This window comes from Carettochelys insculpta, chromosome 7 (genome assembly GCF_033958435.1).
Source record: "Carettochelys insculpta isolate YL-2023 chromosome 7, ASM3395843v1, whole genome shotgun sequence".
Lineage (NCBI taxonomy): Eukaryota > Metazoa > Chordata > Testudines > Carettochelyidae > Carettochelys > Carettochelys insculpta.
In genome coordinates, this window is record NC_134143.1 from 6,672,341 (window position 1) to 6,694,079 (window position 21,739).

General features: G+C 52.2%; 1 protein-coding gene across 3 annotated transcripts; it reads right to left on the minus strand.

Moving 5' to 3' along the window:
• Positions 1–267: 267 nt before the first annotated feature.
• NOLC1 (nucleolar and coiled-body phosphoprotein 1) lies at positions 268–21,301 on the minus strand. Of its 3 annotated transcripts, XR_012646215.1 has the most exons (15): positions 21,175–21,301; positions 19,146–19,201; positions 15,999–16,129; positions 12,012–12,133; positions 10,680–10,836; positions 8,709–8,815; positions 7,911–8,064; positions 7,094–7,261; positions 6,321–6,404; positions 5,185–5,304; positions 3,663–4,217; positions 3,273–3,379; positions 2,407–2,487; positions 766–2,122; positions 268–673 (listed from the first exon to the last, which is right to left on the minus strand). XR_012646215.1 is itself a non-coding variant. In XM_074999406.1 (14 exons), the coding sequence occupies exons 1-14, from the start codon at positions 21,283–21,285 to the stop codon at positions 1,964–1,966; spliced, it is 2,109 nt and encodes a 702-aa protein (XP_074855507.1). In that variant the 5' UTR covers positions 21,286–21,301; the 3' UTR covers positions 268–1,963. The 3 variants fall into 3 exon arrangements, 2 of the variants coding, with proteins under 2 accessions (XP_074855507.1, XP_074855506.1); XM_074999406.1 differs by having other exon boundaries at positions 268–2,122; positions 3,273–3,376; XM_074999405.1 differs by having other exon boundaries at positions 268–2,122.
• Positions 21,302–21,739: the final 438 nt, after the last annotated feature.

The following is a 21,739-nucleotide window of genomic DNA, read 5'->3' on the forward strand; positions in this document are numbered from 1 at the left end:
CCTTCTGTTCTTGGTAAGCCAGACATTTCTGCTCCTCTTCCCCACTCTCCCCAGCTCCCAGGGGCACGAACCAGCCCTGGCCTCACACTGCCCCCATGCCCTCTCCAAGCACATCCACTGCTCGTAGAGGCGATTACCTAATCCAGGTAAACAGTTAGACCCACTGGCCACACCCCAGATATGGTGGTGCATATCGCTGTAGCTAAAAGCTTCCCCCTCCTTTTCCAGCCCCATTCCCCGAGTCAAAACCCAGCAGTGAAACGCACGCAACTTACAAACACAGGCTTTATTGTCAGAGACACTTCTGTGCTCACACAAACCCGCCCTCCTCCCCAACTTAAAACTCTAAAATGTCGACAGTTCATTCACGGGCCAGGCCATGAGTCTCCCCGGCCGGTCACAGCTGGGACTCCGCTCCAAAAGCCTGCCCAGGAAGGCGGATATTCTTGTCCCCCTCTCCACTGCCACAGCGCAGCCCTGGTTTCCGGAGTAGGTGCACAGCATGCGTTCTGCAGGGATGGCAGCCAGTGGGGTGAGGCTCATTGTGCAACGTGAGGGCATGGTGTTGAGCGATGCTCTTTCCAACAAGCTGTACGTAACGTACGCAGGGATGACTTGGTACTCACCGCTGCCCTCAGTTATCTGGCGCTGGCTCTCACGTTAACCTAGGCTCCTAGAACAGCAGGGGCAGAGCTGTCTTTAAAGACCTGTGGGGCTCCCTGCTGCTGGGAGGGAGGAGCAAAGGGGGACTGGGCCTGGCGTTACCTGCCCCCTGGCGCTCAGATGGCTGGAGATGCATGCTGCAGAACTTGTGTGGAGAGCCAGGGCGCCAAGCAGCAGCCCGCTGGCTTGTACTCGAAGCCAGGACGACCTTCTGTGCGCTGCCTCTGCTCTGACACCGGGTCTTTTGGTCACCACAGCAGAGGGGCTCCCCAGACAGGAGGTCGCAAAAAAAGAGCAACTGACCCAACCAGGGGAGAAGTTTAAGGCAATCGTGTTACATTCATCTCAACCTCCCACCAGCTGCATTGCACAGGGGCAGGACAGAGCACTGGCTGCTTTCTAGAGAGGACCTGGGGTCATCACGGATGTCAGAACACCCCAAATACAGACATAAGGGGGTGGACAGCTAGGTGAGGAAAGGGGCAGGGAGCCGCAGCCTTATCTGTCCTGCCTCTTTAACCTTCCAATGGGCTAAACGATCAGGGTTCCTGCTCCTCCCTTGGCTTGCTGCCTTCCCCCATGAGAGATCATCACATCCAGAACTCTCCTAGAACGGCAGAGCTTTGGGCACCTGACCTCCACGCCAAAGCTGCAGGAGGAAGAGGGAAAGGGCCACCAACCTGAACCCTGAGTTACCCACGCTGGTGGCTGAACATGTACATGTTGCTTCTTCCCTGTCTAATGGAACCAGCAGGATCTGCCTGGGATGGAGAGAAGGTCTGCACAAGAGGGGACCTTAGAGAGGGAAGTGGAAGAACCTCTGCCTGGCGTTCCCCAGCCGAGCTGTGCTTTGGAAATGGGAGGTGCATGGCCAAGAAGCAGTCACAGAGCTGCTCCGGCCCAGCCACAAACAAGACACAGTACTTTAAGTTTCACAGGTCTCAACAGTTAAACCGGCTGGAAAAGAAAAACAGATTCATGGAAAATATAAATTTCTTTGCTTTACAAGGTGGACGGGAACCTGAACCCCAGGGCACCACCAGCCTTTTAAAATAAACTGTACAAGAGCGGATCTGGTGTTACCCGCTCTGAGGTGGCTCTTGTCAGGCATTATGCCAGAATTAGTCAGAAATAACCTACGAGCATCCAGCCACGCTCCCGCAGGGGCTGCCCTCCGACAAGACAATGGAGGGGTAATGCTCCAGGCAGGGGTGGGGCCCAATGTGTCCATTCTGTTCACCTGCCCATCCAGCTGGCTTGGGGGGCTGGGTGGAGGACGGACCCCCAAGCCAGCTGCAGCTCAGTCACTTTCAAACTTGATGGAATTGACCTGGGTGGAAATTGAGCCTCCGCAGTAACTGCCTCTTTTCTTCTTCGTCTTCTCGTGGCGGAAGGACTTGCCTTTGGTGAATTTCAGGATGTTGTGGGCCTTTTCTCCCCAGTCCCCTGCAGCTCCCTTCTGTGGGACAAGGAAGAGGGGGCCAGGTCAGCGCTCGTCAGCCAATATGGCCAACACACCGCGCCCTGCTTTGTAGGCTGCCCAGGAGCCCCTTCCAAGGGCTGAAGGAGTTTTGCTCCTCTGCTAGAGAGGTGGGGAGCTCTCCAGAGCCAGGGCCACGTACCTCCCCGTAGGGGCTCCCTGAGAGGAGGAGCTCAGAGAGGAGCGCCCCCCGTAAGTACCAGGGAGATGCTTTCCCAGATGACCCTGTGTTCCAGTGTTGCTCTGGCTGGACTTGTGCCTACCTTTGCATCAAATGAGTTGTTCGCTACACGGGAATCCACTTCAACCTCTTCCTCTCTCACTCTTCGGAATGGAACAGCCGGCTGGTAGAGAACGCCACACATCAGCCTAAGCCAATACCTGCGCATGGCCTCCTCTTAGCACCCTCTGTGTGGGCCAGCCAACGGGCAGGAAGCCGATTTGCTCCCTGGTAGTGTTCCCCCCGCCACCCCCCGACATTAAGAGTAGTACACGGGCTCCAGCAGGATAGCTGGAGGGGAGGAATAGCTCAGTGGCTTGAGTACTGGCCTGCTAAACCCAGGGTTGAGAGCTCAGTCCTCGAGGGGGCCATTTGGGGATCCGGGGCAAATACATTTAAAAAAAAAAAAAAACAACATCTGTCAGGGAGGGTGACAGTCCCTGCTGTGAGGGCGGGGGATTGGACTCAAAGACCTCTTAAGGTCTTTTCCAGGTCTATGAGGTGTGCAGGGGTGTGTGTGTGTGTGTGTGTTTATTAGAATAAGGTTCCGATTTCGTTCTTATTGGAACTCGTCAGACGCGCGTAAACTGCGGTCTATAGCGTGGTTTGAACCCAGGACGCCTTCATCATAGTCAAGGATGATACCGTATCTCCACAGGTTCACAGCATCGGTTGTAGGAAAGGAGTATATATAGAATCCAACTCATTGGTGCGTCAGAGACAAGGAAGAGCCTCCCCGGACCACTGTTCCCTGTAAGCTGAGCTCTTGGGCAGCCACCCAGCTGCTTAGCAGAGCGCCCAGGGCCAGCAGCGTGTGTTTAAATTGGTGGCACACACAAAATTTCTTCTGCTCGTGGATGCAAAGAGGGAACCCGGCCCCCGACTCAGACCATTTCCTTCCTGACTCACCTGGTTCGCTTTGGGGAAAGAGTGCGGCTTTGTCTTCATCTTCTTACTCGGTGGTGTCTCCAATTCCTGGTTGTCTTTGCTCTTCCTCTTCTTCTTAACTGAGCCTGCTGAAAACACAGGAGTCGCTAACTGTCACTGGGCTCAGCCTCCTGCAGGGGAGGGGAGCAGCACGTCTTGGCTGGGACACGAGGTGGAAGGAGGCTAACAGGGAACAGGACCAGTGCTGTCCAGTGCAGGAGCAGTGACAGGCACTCCAGGGCAACCCTCCTCTGGTGCACACAGGGGTTGCTGGCTATAGGTTACACGCGCAGTCTTGTTCAGGAAACTGCTTCTAAAAGACGGCTCCATAGGCACTCTGCCTTCCTACCCCCACCTCCCTGCAGAGCTCACCTCCATTTGCTTTTCCCTCCTCCTCGCTGGAGCCTTCAGAGCTGCTCTCGCTGCTACCCACCGGCTTGGGCTCTGGCTTCTTCGGGACTGGCGATTTGGCTGCAGGCGTGGAGGATGCCTTTGGTTTCCCTTTCCCCAGGCTGGAGTTGTTCTGCGTCCCCTTCCCTGGCTTTAGCTTCTCATCATCATCGCTGGAACTATCAGAAGAGCTGCTGGTACTGCTAGCGCCAGCTGCTTTCTTCCCGGCAGCACCTTTCGTTGCTGTTAGCGATCGGCTGGCTGGTTTCACCGCTGGCTTGCTCTGCTCCTCCTCGCTGCTTGAGCTGTCCGAGTCTGAGCTACTGGCTTTGGGGCCCAGGGTGCACGGTTTGGACCCTGGCTGAGCCATCTTGCTGGCTGGCTTAGCTGGGGGGGCTTTCTTCTCCTCCTCGGAGCTGCTATCTGAGTCAGAGCTGCTCTGGGCTTTCTTTGCCACAGCAGGAGGCTTCTTGGGGGCAGGTGGAGCTGGTTTGACAGCTGGCTTGGCAGGGGTCTCATCCTCAGAGCTGTCAGAATCTGGGAGGGAAGTTTCCAATACAAGATTCCAGTGAGACTAACCAAGAACCAAACAGACTTGTTCAGCACATCAAAGTAGACACGCAGGAGCAGTAATTGGAGTCCCTTCCACACTGGTACTGAAGCCAAACCTGTTGGGTTTGGCACTGGGTGAAAGGTGTTGAACGGCAACCCGAGAGGCTAATGGGCTTTGCTTCTGGCAGGTGTAGCCCAGACAGCTGCCCCCAACTCCTCCTCCCACAAGCGCATCCCAACTCTGACCCTCAGAAAGGGCTTTTCCAAGTCCAAGTCCCACGTGAGGCTTTACCTCCGCTGGGACAGCCACGGGGGACAAGCTGCTGTGTCAGACCTATTCACGAGGGGCTGGGCTGAACCGCACATGCTGCCAAATAAGGCTGACACTGGCCTCTAGCAACATGGCTAAGAGCCTGGGGAACCTGCCTCTGGCCCAAGATCAAAGGGGCGGAGAGCGGAGATGAGGCCATTCCAGTTCCCCCTCCTAGAGGGGTGGTTTAAAGTTTCCAGGCAGCCTGCTGCACTGGTGGCTGTCAAATGGTGGTCCAGCTCTCTAGTGAGTCACAAGCACTGGCGTGGACAGTGGCTGTTTGGGAAATAGGGTAGGGACAGGACTGTCCTCCCCACCCCCCATGTTCTCCCGCGGCCTTTCCTGCAACAGACACACGTGCCCGACAGCTCAGCCGAGCCCAGTATTTTCGGGCGCGGGCGCAGGAGCAGTAAGCAATGAAGCATTAGTGGGGCTTTGCTTCCTCCCACTTCACGCCCAGGAGAACTGGCACTTTGTACCACACCTGGAACTGGTCAGCAAATACCTGCTCTGTTAGACCGTGTCCCTGTGCCTCCCTACCCCAGGGGCCACAGACGGGAAGAGACACCTAGGACAGGCCTGGCACTCGTGCCTGCGCAGTAGCAGCATGGGCGAGATCCCCAACCCTTCCTGTCCTGATACCTGAGCTGTCCGAGGAGGAGCTGGAGCTTTTCTTCACTTGTCCGGGCTTGGCAAGACCCTTTGCTACAAGTACCTTGGCAGCGGGCTTAGCTGCGACCTTCTCTTCTTCAGAGCTGGAATCTAAGTAGAACAAGCACATCCGTCAGCCTCAGGGAGCTGCAGGCGCACAGCAGCAGACGAGCCCGGGGGACTCCTTTTTGGCACAGCTGTGGCTTTGGGCTTTATACATCAGGCAGACACAACTGCATCTGGATTTCTGGCTCTTGCAGGACGGCTATCAAGCAGGCCAAGGCCAGGGTGTGCAGAGAAGTCCAAAGAGCACTCTCTGAACAGCCGCCACAGAGCTCCATGCAGCAAGCAGCCGTGCCTACGTTCCTGCCCTCAGCCCAGGGAACGACGGCAACAGGCACCGGAGGGCCGAGGGCTGGGAATGTACCTTAAAAATCACCCTGGCTGTGTCTGATGGGAGAGCCTGGAACAGCAGCTGGAGGGAGGCCAGAGCCCTTCTCCAGAGCGCGTGCAGTGAGAATGCACTGAGTGGACAGGCAGCGTGTAGGAATGAGGGGACGGGAGAGTGTACTGGCCTCACTAAAGAGAGGGCAAAGCGGGAGGAGAAAGCCAGGAAGGAAAGAGAAAGAAAAGGGCGTAGTGAGTCCAAAGCCAAACAGAGAAGAGAATCAGTGATACCAGGAAAAGGGGAAGTGACTGGGGCGAATGGGAAGGAGGCCGAGAAGACGCCATTTTAGCTCACTATGCCACACGCCAGCTGGTGTTGTCCAAATGGGATTGGAAATTGGACACGGGGCTCCCCTTTCTCCCCAGCCTGGCCCTGGCCCAAGAGTGGTATTTTTCTCCTGGGAACTCGGAGCCCAGTTTACTCCTGCCATAGGGACTTAGCCACCCCCTCCCCCACCCACAACCTGCCAGCCTTCTGGGACTGGGCCTGTTGTTCTCCCTGCCACTCCCTCGTGCCTCCTACCATGTCAACAGAAGAGCAGCAGTTTTCAGAGCAGCATCCCTTTACCTGGCCACGGACACTGCAGGGAGCCCAGGCTCCCTCCCACTAAGAGCTCCAGCAGAGAGGAGGGTGACATGGGCTGCAAGAGGACACGTGCGAATCCTGGTCCCTCACTCACCCGAGTCACTGTCCGAACTGGATTTGCCCTTCTTGGCGGTCACAGCTGTGGGCGCCGGCGCTTTTTTAGCCAGACTTGCTTTGGCTGCAGGAGAAAGGACAATAGTGGATCTCTCGCGTGCGCCCAGCACTTTTCACAGAGGGACGTCCATGAGCGTCACAGAGGAAGGCTGGGCACGAGCTCCTGGACAGAAAAGCCGAATGGTTCACCCCCAGGCAGCGCAGACAAGAACTCAGGTCTCCCGATTTCCAGCGCTCCGGATTCCTAACCACCCACAGCGGGCAAATGCCAGGGCTCCTTATACCGCTGCAGGGCATGCTGCAGATGGGGCTGAGATTGCCACCTGCTGATAAGCTGCGAGGGCAGCAGCACCACCGCGAGCATGAGCTCCCCAGCTCGGGGGATCAGAGAAAGCAGGGATTTTCATTCACAAAAAGAGGCCTCTGCCGATTTCCAACCTCCCCGCCCCCACACACAGCTGCATCCCTGGCACAACCCCACCTAAGTACATGGAATTCCAGCAGGGAATATTTGACTAACTGCATCCAAATTAGAGATAGGACCAAGCCCAGCCAGAAACTCCCAGTCGGCTGCTGGGGCCTGTTTTGAGACAGAGGCCAGCTGCTCGGAGACCTCTCAAAAGGCAAAACCAGCAGCCTGATCCGTAACTGTGGGGCAAGTCCTCATCAGCCACCAGGTGGCCAGGAACCAAGTGTGCCCTGCACAGGTGTTTCCTGCTGAGTCTCACCTGGCCCCTCCCACCCACAACACACCTGCTGGTCCCTTCTTGGGTGCCTGCTCCTCCTCATCGCTGCTGTCGGAGCTGCTCTCCGAGGAGTCGCTGCTCTCGGCCTTTTTCCCAGGCGCCTTTGCCATGGAGGGCTTTGCTTTGCCCTTTCTTGGCTTTGTCCCTGGAGGGGGTGGCACGGCACTGTACGGACCTACCAAGAGACAGGGTCAGCAAGAGAGCCACACGCCGGCACCGGCCAACACAGCGCACTCCCCTCTGCCGGGGTCTCCTCACAACATTCCCTAACCCGCCTCACCAAGCCAGCTGCCTCTGACCAGCGTACCGGGAACTATTCTTTGGTATGGGCAGAAACTTCCCCTGCTGCGTTCCTTCCCTCACTCTGCACCTCGACCAACCCCGGGGAAAAGAAACCTAGCAGCCTTTCACAGTTTGCTTGGCTCTCAGATTAGATCAACTGGAGTGCTAGGACCTGTCACGCTAGGCCAGAGCACAGGGCCCCCCTCGTTCAGTACCCTGCCTCACCCTGGTCAGCACCATGTGTTTCCAAGTCCTGGGATGGATAGGCCAAAGGAAGTCTCCTCCCAGCTCATCGCGGAACAGACTGCTCAGAGACAATGGTCACATAAGAGCTGCACCCAGCAGTTTCCATTTCAAAGGCAGGCCTGGGTTTGAGGTTCAAGCCCAGTCTCACCTGGACAGAGCTGGAACCAAGTCCCCGAAGTCCACACCTGCTGCCACCACCCAACTTCCTGGGCCACACCAAGCAGCTGAACCCCCCTTGGGCCAGTACTCGCAGAAGGCATCCTCCCTACAGTGCCAGGAATGGTTTTAGTGCTCACCAGGCTTCAGCTTGGATTTTGAGGCTGGTTTTTCATCCTCAGAGCTGTCAGAGGAGTCCTCACTGCTGGAGCTCTCTTCTGCGGGAGCTCTGGCTTTTCCTGGGGGCGCCTGGGTGGCTGCAGGTTTGGCCAATGGCGTTTTCTTGGGAACAGCCTTGTTGAAAGGAAGACGTGTTAAGGAAACAGCTTTGAAAGACAGGTGCTGCCCACACACTGCCCCCACTCTGCACCAGAGGGTCCCCTCTTCACCTCTCTGCTCTATTCATGGGGCAGTGGATATCCAGGGTCGAGCTAGGAACTAGGGAAAGTTCTCCGAGGCCAGGAAGCACCTTCCAGGCTTCATCGTCAGAACGTTGGATTCCTACGTGGGAGACTCTCTGGCCGAGAAGAGGGGAGAGACCATTAGCAGCTAGAGTGAGGGAGAGCTGGGACAGCTGGGTTGCTGAGATGTTACAAGTGAGGTATCCAGCAGGCAGAGCTCCTCCTGCTGGTCCTTCTCCCTTTCAGAGAAGCTGCTCTAGCGCACATCTGGCAACACGATGGCAACAAACACAGAGGGTGAAACACACAGAAGCTATAAAGTGGCTCCAGGCTCACCCAGCAACAGGGAGAACTGTTGGTGGGAGTCCCAAGACACAAAGCCCCAACCAAAAGGTGGCAAAGCGCTAGGATGACTGCATGAGATTGCACTCCGCTGCTGTGCGGTACTGGGGCACACTTTTCACAACTCTCTAATCCAGGACAGAGGCTTGGATTTCTCTCAGCAGTGGAGTTCTCCTGGCTTTTGTCACCATTTACCTTTGCTGTTCCAGCCTTTTCCTCCTCTGACTCCTCACTGCTGCTGCTGCTGCTTTCTGCTTTGCCGTTGGCTGCTTTGAGAGTTACCTGGGCAGCTTTACTTCCCCCTGGGGAGAAGGCAAAGAAAGAGGTTGGAAAACAGGAGTGGTGGGGACAGGAATCATGTTCAACAGCAAAAATGTCCTAGACAGCACCAGTTCCCTTCTGCCTAAGACAGGACTCTCCTGGCCTCCCCTGGATAACCAATCATTCTCTTCCTGTTTATCAGAGCAGCTCTGAACAGGCTGTCTGCAGACTGCTCTTTTCACAAAAGTTTAAATGGAAATCAGACTAAATCCTCTATAAACTGATCTAGGGCCTTTTTTTGGTTATAAGTTGGTAACACCTCTCTCTAAAATAATTTGAACCTGCTGATTTCAAAAGTCATTGTTACGCAACTGAATTTGACATTTAGACTGGACATCTGCAAATAAATACCCACCCCCCACCCCACACACATCCCAGATTCACCAGAAATGTTTGTTACACCAACAGCATTTGCATGAACTCAAGAGTAGAAACAACACAGCTGGCACAACTCCTTTTTAGTGGACTAAATAGAGAATCGAGAAAACATATGTTGTGGTTCTAACGTGTATTGCTCCCTAATATGCAATTTTGTATCGCTTTACTCATCACTACATCATTTTAGAAATGGGTTCTATGCAGTCTTGTAGGCAAACCATTCCCAGGATATGAGAGACAAGGAGGACAAGGCAATAATGATCTATTAGAAGATATTACTTCACTCATATGGTCTCACCAATATTAGAAATCTGTTATGGTTAACAAGTTATTTTTCCTGTAACATGGAACAATCCTCATTTTTCTTGCATGCTTAGTTCTTGTTTTATCACACATCCTGCTGTGAAGTTAGAGCTGAGTTAAATAGAAATTGTGGCAATGGGAGAGGCTTTGTTACATGCTGGCCTCAAAGATTTCAATGTCTGCGAGGACAATGCAGCTGCTTGCCTTGTAGAGAACCTCTACAAAGTTAACGTGATTATCTCGTGTGAATTAAAACATTTAATGTTTTGTCGTGGAAATAATTTCACTTGTTTTAAAACCAGGTGTTTTGAGATTGTGTGGGGTTCTGTATATTTCTAATATGCAAAAGCCTTATACGAGCCATGTAAACAAGCCCTTTTGTGGTCATATCATGTATCAAATTAAGTCTAGAACCTCTTGCAAAAAGCAAAACACAGTTTTATGAAAAGGCTGTGCATATTTTGTCACTTATTATATCCTACAAGTCATTAAAATCCAACTGAAATACGTTGATTCTAAACCAGAAGTAAATAAAGATCACCTCAGTGAGCTGCGTGCGTTACCTTGTTCTCTTTGTAGAGGCCTTTAAACAAAAGGTACAATTTGGGAACAACTGTATTTAGATTCTGCACAACCTTATCACCTTAAACATTTCCAGCCAACTTATAACGAAAAATGCTTATTACTGTTAACTTTTGTGACTACCGGAATAGCCTAGTCCTAGCTGGGGCATATCATCATGTGACCAAGTCCTCTCACTATAGGCTGTGGGTTAAGTTTAACGTAAGTTAGTGCTGGCTTCAAGAGGGGATAGCATTAGCAAGCAGCACATGGCCCAAGGAATTAAGTCAGGGACTGGAGACACCCACTGGATCTAGCTCGGCCACGAGATGCGACAGGCCACTTTGGGTCACATTCAGTCAACCTGTGATCAGATTTATACTTGGATTTCCAGAAGTCAAATCATAATATATTCAACCAGTGTAGCCCCAGGTCCCCACCCTTAGTGATCCGAACCACACAGCAAGTTGCACTTGGTCACCCAAGTGGTGGTGCTACATGGTATCCTCTCATCTGGGGCTTGTGGGGTCACCGAGACCCCTGGTTCTTCCCCGGGGTTTGCTGTTCACACTCATCTGCTCCCAGCACAGTGCATTCAGGCACCTGATTTAGCTGCTGCTTTTGTCGTCACAGGCTTCAGCGGTTGTTTCTTTGGTCTTTCATCCTCTGAGCTGCTAGAATCCGAGCTGGAGGAGGTCTCAGCCTTCTTCTGGGGTTGGGTTTTGGTGGCAGCTGGTTTGGCCTGGGGTTTGGTTACCTTCTAATGAGAGAGAAAAAAAATAACCAGAGGCCTTTCTAGTTGGCGAGGGCTAAAGGAGCTGTGGAGTGAGGGACAGGACAACAGCCCAGCCAGCACACCCATTCGGCACATCTTATCTGTACGGCCTGCCAGTCAAACATTAGACAGACTCACCTCTGGGAGTTCTTATTCCGGAGAGCTCATGCTCTCCCATTTTAGGAGCACAGCCCCAAATGTACAGGAAACCCCTCAAGCGTCAACAGCAGGAAACTCTCCCTGCACCCAATCCTTCCGAGCTGGCACGATCTGTCTCCCACTTGGCAGGAAATGGCGCAAAAGTGCCCGAGAGAGACTTGAGGGTGAGGACAGTGAAGAGTTGGGGATACCCAACCAGGCCGCTAAGCCCTCCAACTAGTGACCAGCTCAGAGGGAAGAACACCAGAAAGATGGCTCCAGGATGGGATAGGGAAATTCCAATATATGGATGATGACCTAGATGGCCCATTGGAATTCAACCAAAGTTTCTTCCATGCATGGGAATTTTCTGAACCCAACCACGAGCCATCAAACAGGGATGGATTTGGGTTGGCAGCTTCCCTTGGGGGGGTGGAGGGGGGCCACTGGTCTGAGGACACAAAAGTGGTGGCTGGGCTCCTTGGCCCTTGTCCTCCGCCTTAATCACATACTGGCACTTCTGCTCCAAGAGAACGGCTCCACATGCTACTTCTCAGCGTGGTGGGATCGGCTTACACAGCAAAGAGAGGAAATCAGACTATTCTCCCTGTGCACAGGCTATGTGCTACTCCTCCACTTACAAAGGGTCATCAAGATCACACCTCCTTGTTCTGAGCATGGCGCACACACAAGTCACTTCTGGCGGCAGTGTGAACAAATGCCATCTTGGCCTTGGCTGAGGAGGAGCAGGCCGCAGGAGTCTGTTTCAGACTCACGGGAGAGGCTATGTGCTCGTGCTTTGAGAGACTCAGAACACATGTCCTCTGCCTCAAAAAGCCTGGCATGTAAGTGAAACTGCCCCAGGTCTGGATTAAGGCCTGATAAGAGAATAAGAGGCCCAGAACCCACAGTCTGTCGCCAATTCCCAGCACAAGAGTTCTGCCAGCCCCCACAGTGTGGGTCACAGAGTGTTCTGTGTTAGGCAGACCACACTTTGAAAAGGACAGGAAGGAAAAGCTGACCTGCGCCGGCTTCTTTTCCTCTTCCTCCGAGTCCGAATCCTCGCTGGAGTCCTCGCTGCTGCTTCTCTTGGCAGACACCGCTGCCTTCCGAGTCAGCTTTGGTGCAGGAGCTGGCTTAGCTGCTGTGTTGGGGAGAGCAGACACGGGTGACAAATTCATTCCCAGCCTCACGTATGTTTTGCAAGAGAAGAGAAACGTATCAAACTGCAGCTGGCGTGTCCTGTTCAGAGACTCAGGCCTATACCTCACCTTCCCTGAGCGCCGCAAAAGCCTGAGCAACGAGTAGCCCAGGGACAGAATGTGTTCCTTTCTTGCTGGGCACACATCCATCAGCACAGCTGGGCCACAGGAAAGGCCATATTCCCTGCAGGGAGTGTCACAGCACTGGGGTATTTTTATCACATCATTTAAAAACAAGAGAGCTGCTCTTTGCTGATGGATTTCCAAGGAAAGCAGTTTCACTGCATTGCTGGGCACTAAGACACGACCAGGCCCATTGGTTTAACCAGCCAAATCCACTGCTTCCTTAGAATCATAGAAGAGAAGGACTGGAAGGGACCTCGAGAGGCCATGAAGTCCAGCCCCCTGCCCTCATGGCAGGACCAAGCACTTTCTAGACCATCCCTGAAAGCCATCTATCTAACCTCTTCTTAAATATCTCCAGTGAAGGAGATTCTACCACCTCCCTTGGCAATTCGTTCCAGTGTTTGATCACCCTGACAGTCAGGAACTTTTTCCTAATGTCCAACCTGAACCTCCCCTGCTGCAATTTAAGTCCATTGCCTCTTGTTCTATCCTCAGAGGCAAGGAAGAACAAGTTCCCTCCCTCTGCCTTGTGACACCCTTTTAGATACCTGAAAACTGCTATCATGTCCCCCCTCAATCTTCTCTTTTCCAAACTAAACAAGCCCCATTCTTTCAGCCTTTCTTCATGGGTCATGTTCTCTAGACCTTTGCTCCTTCTCGTTGGTCTCCTCTGGACCCTCTCCAATTTCTCCACATCCTTCCTGAACTGCGGTGCCCAGAACTGGACACAATACTCCAGCTGAGGCCTAACCAGCGCAGAGTAGAGCGGGAGAATGACTTCTCACGTCTTGTTCACAACACACCTGTTAATGCATCCTAGAATCGTGTTTGCTTTTTTTTGCAACAGCATCACACTGATCTTGCCACTGCTTTCTTCTTCTGCTGGATACGGTGTGTAAATTGCCCGGCTACAGACACGTTCCTAGCAATCTTTACAAGATTAATAGCAAAACTTTATTCAAACTCAGCATTGGGAAGGGCCTTATTAAGTCTCAGCTCAGTTTCCTGTTGTCTCATCCCTTCCTCCTCTGTGAGTTTTGCTGCCTGCTGTTCGTCACCTGTGAATCTGTTCAGGGCAGCCCTGGGCAAATTTCATTGGCCCCTTGAAAATGGCATTCCCCACAATAACCCTGAGCCCAGCGCTCCACCCCAATCCGGGAGCATACAGTGTGGCAGGGGCCATCCGGGAGCAGAGTGCCCACTCAGGAATGCAAAGACAGCAGCCGAGCCCAACATGCTAGATCGGCTTTTTGGCAGCCCCTTGCAAGTGGTGGCCCTGCGCAACCACCCAGCTCGCCGGCCTGTAAGACCATCTCTGGTTCAGGGCAGCAGCCGGTGTGAGCATCCAGCGCGCTGGACAGGACAGGAGTACAACACCAGGCAAAGACGACCACTAGCCCTGGTGGGTACGGAAGGGGACTCGGGGCTGCGAGAGGGGAAAGCCTCACATCCTCAGCTGAATACACATCTGATCAGACCCTGATGTTTTCCATCTCCTGAGCACCCCTGGCTTTAACCTCCTGCTGACACAGCCAAGGAACACGAGTGCTTATGCTGACAAAACTTAGGTCCATCGGGGTGTGCATTTTCAGACACCTGAGCACTGTAAAGTATCGGAGGGGTAGCCGTGTTAGTCTGGATCTGTAACAGCAGCGAAGGTTCCTGTGGCACCTTATAGACTAACAGACTCACTTCATCAGATGCATCATCTGTGCTCACGAAAGCTCATGCTCAAAACTTTTCTCTCAGTCTATAAGGTGCCACAGGACCCTTCGTTGCTGTTACTGAGCACTGTAAGGTTTTCTAATGTAAGTGCTAGTGTAGACGAGGCCTAAGCTCAGCTCAGCGTAACCAAGCACATTTCTCTTCACTTCAGTTAACCTGCAACAAGTTCACAGGGCTGAACAGGAGGAGCCACACAGCAGCAGAACAAGGCAGCATAAATTAAGCACCAGGGGAGTTGTCCCTGGCATACCATAGGTATCAAAAGGAGACGAGGAAAGCACAGGTAGGATCACCAGGTACTGGCAGAACATGGAGAGGACTGAACACAATGACGGGGAGGGGAGCGAAGAACTGGCACGCCAGCGCCAGTAAGATGAACACCACCACAGAGTGAAAAAATTCTTTATGATGATTTAAAGTGAAATAAGAATTTATCTATCTAATGCTGGTTATTCACTTTCTTCCCAGTTTAGGATCCTATTGCTAAATCCAATGTTTTGTATTATAGCTTTAGTTTTTTAACTTAACACTGCAGATTTTATGCTAGCAGCACAAATATGTAAAGTTAAAAGTGTAGTTGCTGTTGGATTGCACAGATGCTGGCAGGACCGAAATCAGCAGTTCATGGCTGTCGCTGAAAGACCCAGACATCAACGACAAAGCAGCAACTCTGAATCCACCCTAACAACCACTTTTCCCTTTTCTGTATCACCTGCCCAGTCCAACGTTTTGTGCTATGAAGCTGCATGCTGAACGCTCCTCTATGGGAAAATGATAAGTCAGAGCCTCATTAATACCCACACTGTGAGAACACCAACTCAGAATTGCTCAGCAACTTTAATAAGCAAGGGAGCACAAACTACACTGCCTCCCTACATACTAACCTTCCAGTGAAATTTCCCATCCACCTCCACCAGAGTTTGAAATCAACAGGACTTGTGCTCCTGGGTTGTTTAGGTGTTGAGGGATAGCTCAATGGTTAGAGCACTGGCCTGGTAAACCCACGGTTGTGAATTCAGTCCTTGAGGCGGCCTTTCAAGGGTTTGGGGAAGGTTAGAGTTATTTTTAAAAAAGTGTCAGGGATGGTGATATGTCCTGCTGTGAGTGCAGGAGACTGGACTTGATGACCTCTCAAGGTCCCTTCCAGCTTTATGAGATATGTGTTATCTCCACGTTTCAACGTGAATACAGGAGCCTACATAAGCTATTTTTGAACATCTGGACTATGTATAAGTTCACAGTCACTTTGTTAATGAAGAATTTACATTTCTAGTTCCCGTAAACTAAAACGTTTCTTGTTAAGTGATAGACATCAGACAACTAAGGGTTGCAGTTTTAACTTCTGATGCTGCAAATACTCATGCACATGTTTAACAGGGAGTTTACGTAATCCCAGCAAAGTGAATGGGACCCTTCACGTGGGAAAAATTAGTACTTGCCTAAGTGTTTGCAAAACCAGGGCTTTTGTTCTCAATAGTTTGTGCTTTCCCTACAGCAGTTCATATAAATACTCCTTTAAAAGGCAAATAAAAACATTTATATTTTGGTTCATTAGACTGACTCACTGGAGCAGCCACGAGTCTGATTCTACCAGTAATCCCCAAGAAGTCATTAGGCTTAGCGTCCCATAACTTCATAATGCCCAGCAGCTCAAAGAACAACAGCCTCAGCCACTTTGTTTACAAAATGCCTTCAGCTGCTACTTAGCGTGAGTCACACTTACAGCAAGCTGATTACCTGACTGATGGTCAGACGGGAAAACCCCATTATGAAGGATGAGTACACAAAGCGAAAGGTGCCCATGATCATGCATAGGTACAGATCGTACCACAACTGAGAGCCCGACGCTCTCGACGGCTCTTCAAAGCCCCAACACAAGCTGCAAAACTCTGAATGCAGCCTAAGAACCCTTCCCAAGTTAGCCAGGCCCACTCAGAAGCCTTTTGCAAACCCTACCTGGCTTCTTGGCTGTGGCTTTCTCATCATCTTCACTGGAGCTCTCATCACTGCTTGAGGAAGATTCTTTCTTGGCCTTCTTTGCAGGAGGTCCATTGGGAACAGCCTTCCGTTTCTTAGCATCAGGGGACCTGGGAAGAGAAGGACTTAGTTCTAAGCAGTTTCTCCCAGCTCTAGAGAACTTCTGAGAATTTCACCTGTTATAGAATCATAGAATACTAATGGAAGAGACCTGGAGAGGTCATCAGGTCCAATCCTTTGCCCTCACGGTAAGACCAAGCACTGTCCACTCTAGACCATCTCTATTAGATGTCTATCTAACCTGCTCTTAAATATCTCCAGTGATGGAGGTGCCACAACCTCTCCAGGCAATTTATTCCAGTGTTTGACCACCCTGAACAGTCACAGGAAAGACTGTATGCCGTGGTTAGGAAACCAGATATACAAAGTAGCTACGGCCACTGGGAGAGATTCAAGACCTGGTCTGTTTGCACTAAGTTCTCTTTATACAACTAATAACTTAGTTCTTTTGAGCTATGATAACATGGTAATTTAGAGGTTCTCCAATTAATGTAACCAGACAAAAATTTCATATACAATATGCTAACAGAATTTATTAACTGATATGACTGAACACAGATTGTTGTTTTCAATTCTCTTATTTTGCAGTAGTGGCTTCCATGCTCATTAAAGATGCAACTCAGTGTGTCGATGGTGACACCAAAGACTAATCCATTAAAGCTCTAGGTTATACTTTATGCTGTGAGAGTATAAATGCAATCACAGAATTACGTATACTTTTATTGCTTTTTCATTTCCTTATGTTCTTGGTAGTTCTCTTCATTTTAAGTTTATTTTGTTTTACGCATGCAGTTAATTTCCAACTTTGTTTTTCAGTTCCTCTTCTCAACGCATTAGGTAGAGAATAAAAATAAGGGACTCTTACAATGGAAAAGTACACACCACCAAACTTCAAGGTTCAAGTCTCTTCTGTGCCTGTGTTCTCTACATCGGGCTAAATGTGACAACTAAAGAGATCCACTCGACACGAAAACCAGGCTGCTGTGGTGAGTCCAGGGAGAATTCGCCCCTGTTGTTACCCCGTGCCAGGCCCACCAGGTAATCCCCCTGGTCCCTCTGAGCCCCTGGGGCTAACCTCTGTATTGGGAACCATCCGGTTCACAGGACAGTTGGAGCAGCTGCTGTGGGGGCCCCACTAAAGTGTGGGACCTGGGGCAGCTGCCCCAAATCTTCCTATGGATGGGATGGCTCTGGTCACAGGTTTTTCTGTGTAGGTAGAGGTGCTCACATCCAGGTAAGAATCCATGTTAACTGTGCAATGAAGACGTATCTTTAGCCTTTCTAAAAGAATATGCATTAAAGTTCATTTAAAGGAAGCCGTTCATGCTCCAGAGACGCTCGGAAGATTCTCATTCTGGGGTTCACGTGAGACACCATGTGGGAGTTCCTAAGCTCACAACACAGCTCCCTGAAGCACTGGCAGCCGCCTAGAGTGTAACCACCAGCCTCTGCATTCCTCCCTGAACAAATCTCCCTTGGGCTCGTGACTCTCTGCTGACCCTTCCGACCCACAGCAGCACACTTCTGCTTCACATTGCTTGGGTCCCCCATCCATCTCTCCAGCTCCTTCATCTGTTGTTCGGTCCCTAATAAGCTCACCCCACCCTCACTGAATAACTTCTCATCTCAGACAGCAATGAGCTCTGGTAAACAATACACTGACTCAGGGCAGGGAACAGTGCAGGACTATGCTGTGAGGATTTAGGATCATAGCCATAAATACCTGACCTGGACTCCAGAGCAATCAACATGGCTTATGCTGTACTTTCTCTCAGCTGGTTATGGAACATCAGGTTGCAGCAGGTGAAGACATATGGTCTGGCGACCTAAGAAGTTCACTAATAGCTTCTTAATGGTCACAGCTGTATTAGCTGGGAGCATGGCTCAAAACCAACAGCTTTGTGGGGTTCACAGAAACCACCTATCAACTACATAGTAACCCCTAATAAAGAAGGAAGGAAAAACATAATGATGCGTCCTTTTATTGTTTCTTTATTCTTTATTCTTGCTAACATTGCCGGGACTATCAAGCTCCTTTTCCCCCACTCTCCGGCCTCTTAGCCGGAAAAGATCTTTCAATAGCTATTTTGTTGCCCAGCTACCAACTTTAATGCATTTTTTAAAACAAAAATTTAAGATATGTCTTCATTGCACAGGTAACATGGATTCTTACCTGGATATGAGCACCTCTACCTACACAGAAAAACCTGCGACCAGAGCTGTCCCGTCCATAGGGAGGTTCAGGGCAGCAGCCCCAGGTTCCACAACTGCTCGAAGTGTCCTGAGGACCTGGGGGATTACCTGGTGGGCCTTACACAGGGTGGCAACAGGGTCGACCCCCTGCCCACCCCACAGCATTCAATGCAGCAGCTTGCTCCACTCCCCGGTCATTTCCCAGCCAAGTCACTCCTGTGGTGAGTTGATGAAAAGAGGCAGTGTGGAGGTGGAGCAGGGGCAGGGCGTAGCGACAGGGGAGAGTGGGGGTGCAGCAGAGCCAAGGGTGGAGGGGATTGCCCCAGTCCCACCTCCTAAGGACAGCCCTGCCTGTGACCCAGGTTTGGAGGTTCTTTAAGCCCAGAGCTGCTTAAGCAGCTGGAATAACAGTGCTGTGCAGTCATACCTTAATTACAGGAGAGAGAACAACTCAGATATTAGCTTTTCACTTTAAGTAGAGTTAAGTGTCCAGAAGGGGCCTAAGCTACTGGTGCTGAAATGGTAGCCTGGAACTTTGGGGGCAGCAGGCAGATTAAAAGTGCACTGCAAATTTTTTTTTTTTTTTTTAAGAAAAAGAGATTTTCTTTATGATGGATAGAGATGGGTGAGAATTTACTGCTTATATGTGTACTGCAGAAATACCAGCAACGAAGGGTCCTGCTACAGATCCAGACTAACACGGCTACCCCTCTGATGCAGAAATACCGTAAGTTTGCTGGGGCACGTCTTCAAAGTCTCAGGCATTCTACCGGGAAACGCTCAGTTCGCAACGGAAAGTAACCAGAAGAAATTTCCCAGATATGGGCAGGCTAAGTCCTTTCCAACAAATACTGCAGAAGAGGAGACACTTACTTCAGCCAGTAGTTGAAGACGTCCAAGAGAGAAGCAGCATTAGGGTCCTGATCTGTCTGTAAAGCAGAGACGTACAGGAATATTAACACTGATAAACTACTTCAAGGAGTGCCTCCCATACTGGGGATGGAATGGACAACTCTGCCCTACAGGCGATTGCTTGTGCATTCACACCTTCCCGATGTATAACAGGAGGAGACCAAGTGGAGTGTGTTGCTCATTAGCATTAGAAGCTGGAGTTCAGAAGTCTCTGCCCCATCTGAAAGTGAGACAACTAGAGTAATTCAGGACACAAATGCCTACAGCCTTTAGATTTGTTAAACTCCAAAGCCAAGATTCTGCAGACATTTCAGCCACATCTGCACCAGGGGCTCTTTAAGTGGTAGAGGAAACCAGCTCAGTGCGCCGTGTGTTGTCATGGTATGCAGTCAAGCTGCGCTTTGTACCAGCACAGTACCTTGCTTCCCCCAGCCCTGAAGCAAAGCAAGTTACAGCAGTAAAAGTGCAGTTTTACTAGACCAGGGGTGTCCTCTGCTCATGCGGTTGTCAATCAGGGATCACACCTCTTCACACCCTGAAGCCAGACAGAAGTGTGCTGGCGTAAGATTGTAGCGGAGACACAACATTCTTCTTAACTTTTGCACACTAAGCAGTTTCATTCATGTTAAGCATATGCCAAAGGCTTGCAATAATACAGCCTAAGGGGAGGGGGAATATAACCTTAATACAGTAAAACCCCTAATTACTTGATTTCGACCTGCACATTACTTGGATTAAGGAAGCTGAAATCACGAGTAGTGGGGACCCTAGAACCAGGTTGTGCTGGTCAGTTTTCTGGCTCTCAGGAGTGTCTGGGAGCGGGGAGCCAACTCTCCCGGCTCTTTGCTGGCTTTTTCGCACCTCTTCATACTTAGATACCAATAAGGATAACTTCCAGAACATTTGTTATCTAATCAATACATAGCAAACCCCTGACTTACACATAGGTTGCGTTCCCAGGAATTTCATGCAAGTCGGAGGAGCCAGGAGGTGACTCCTGGCTCCCTGCGACTTCGGGGACTCAGAAAACTGACCAGCAGAGCAGTGCTGGTCAGCTTCCCAGCTCCCGCAAGAAGGGGTGGCAGGACCCAGGCTGAAGCCTAGTTGGCAGCTCTCTCACTAGTCCCGGGAAACTGACCAGCGCTGGTCAGTTTCCTGGCTCCCGACTTGCATAAAATTTGTGGTTGGCAGAGAATACAAACTATGGGTAAGTCGGGAGTTTACTGTATATTGATTAGATAATAAGTGTTGCAGAAGAGTTATAATTATTGGTATATATTTATGAAGATACAGGAAACAAGCCAGCCGAGAACCATGACACCTGTGGACAGCTTGGCGGTTGTGGGGGGGGGTGGGGGCGGTGTCAGAAAACCTCCCAATTTTGCAATGACCTTCCACCGTTTCCATTGTTATTTCAGTGAAGTCCCTTGCGTGAAGCAAAGGTGCCGCGTCTCCCCGGCACTACGATGACAGGCAGCTGCTCTGAGAAGAAGGTGAGTATTGCGAGCGCAGCGTAGCAGGCAGGAAAGAACAGCACGTGGTAGAGGCAACTTGCCGCAGAACTCCCAGGTTGCAATGACACGTCCTGCAAGGCTCCGGGAACAGCCCTCCCGGAAGACACCCCCGAACCCCTCTCTCCAGGGCCCTCCCCTGCGCAGGCTCCCCCTTTCCCAGGGCCCCAGCACAACCCCCCCTCCCCCACACAGCACCCCCTAACTTCAGGGTCCCCTCCCCAGCACCGCCACCCCCACCCTCAGGGCCTCCCCGCGTCATGCACCGCCCCTGCGCTGCTCCAGCTCGGCTCCTCCCCCGGATCTCCCTTCCCCTGATCCCCCCGCCCCCTCGGCCGGGTCCCCGCCCCCCATAGAGACCCCCTGCGCTCCCGGGTACCCCGCGGAATGTTCCCCCGCCCGCGGCTCCTGCCCCCTCCGCCCCACCCCCCACTCTTGGCCCCTCCCCCCCACGCGCCCCCGGCCGGGCGCCCCCTCACCACGCCGGCCGCCTTGCCGAAGGCCCGCGCCGCGCCCTCGAAGTGGTTGTCGCGGAGGAAGGCGAAGACGAGCGGGAAGAGGTCGCTGGGCACCGCGCGCGCCTCCGCCATGCTCCCACGCCGCCGGCCGGCCGCCGCGCACGTGCTGGGCCACGCCCGGCGTCGCGGGGTCACAGGTCACGCGGGGGGGGGGGGCTCGGGACGGAGGGGAGAGAGGGAGGGACGCTACCGCCATCTTGTTACCGGCCGAGAGCTGGTGGGCGCCCCCTGGCGGCCGGCGGCTGCGCAGCAGCGTCCCGCGGCCGCCCGCAGCCCGGCTTGCAGTCGGCCTGGCGGGTTCCCACGCGGCATCTCCGGGAACGGCCGCCCCTGCGCCCCATGGCCAGCAGCAGAGGGGCGGTACAAGCACGGGACCCTGGGGCTGCGAGGGACCTCGGGAGGAGACCGAGTGCAGCCCCTGCCCCAAGCAGGACCAACCCCCGCTGAGTCATCCCAGCCAGGGCCGTGTCCAGCCGGGACTGAAACGCCCCCCGGGGTGGGGAACCCGCCACCTCCCCGGGCAGCG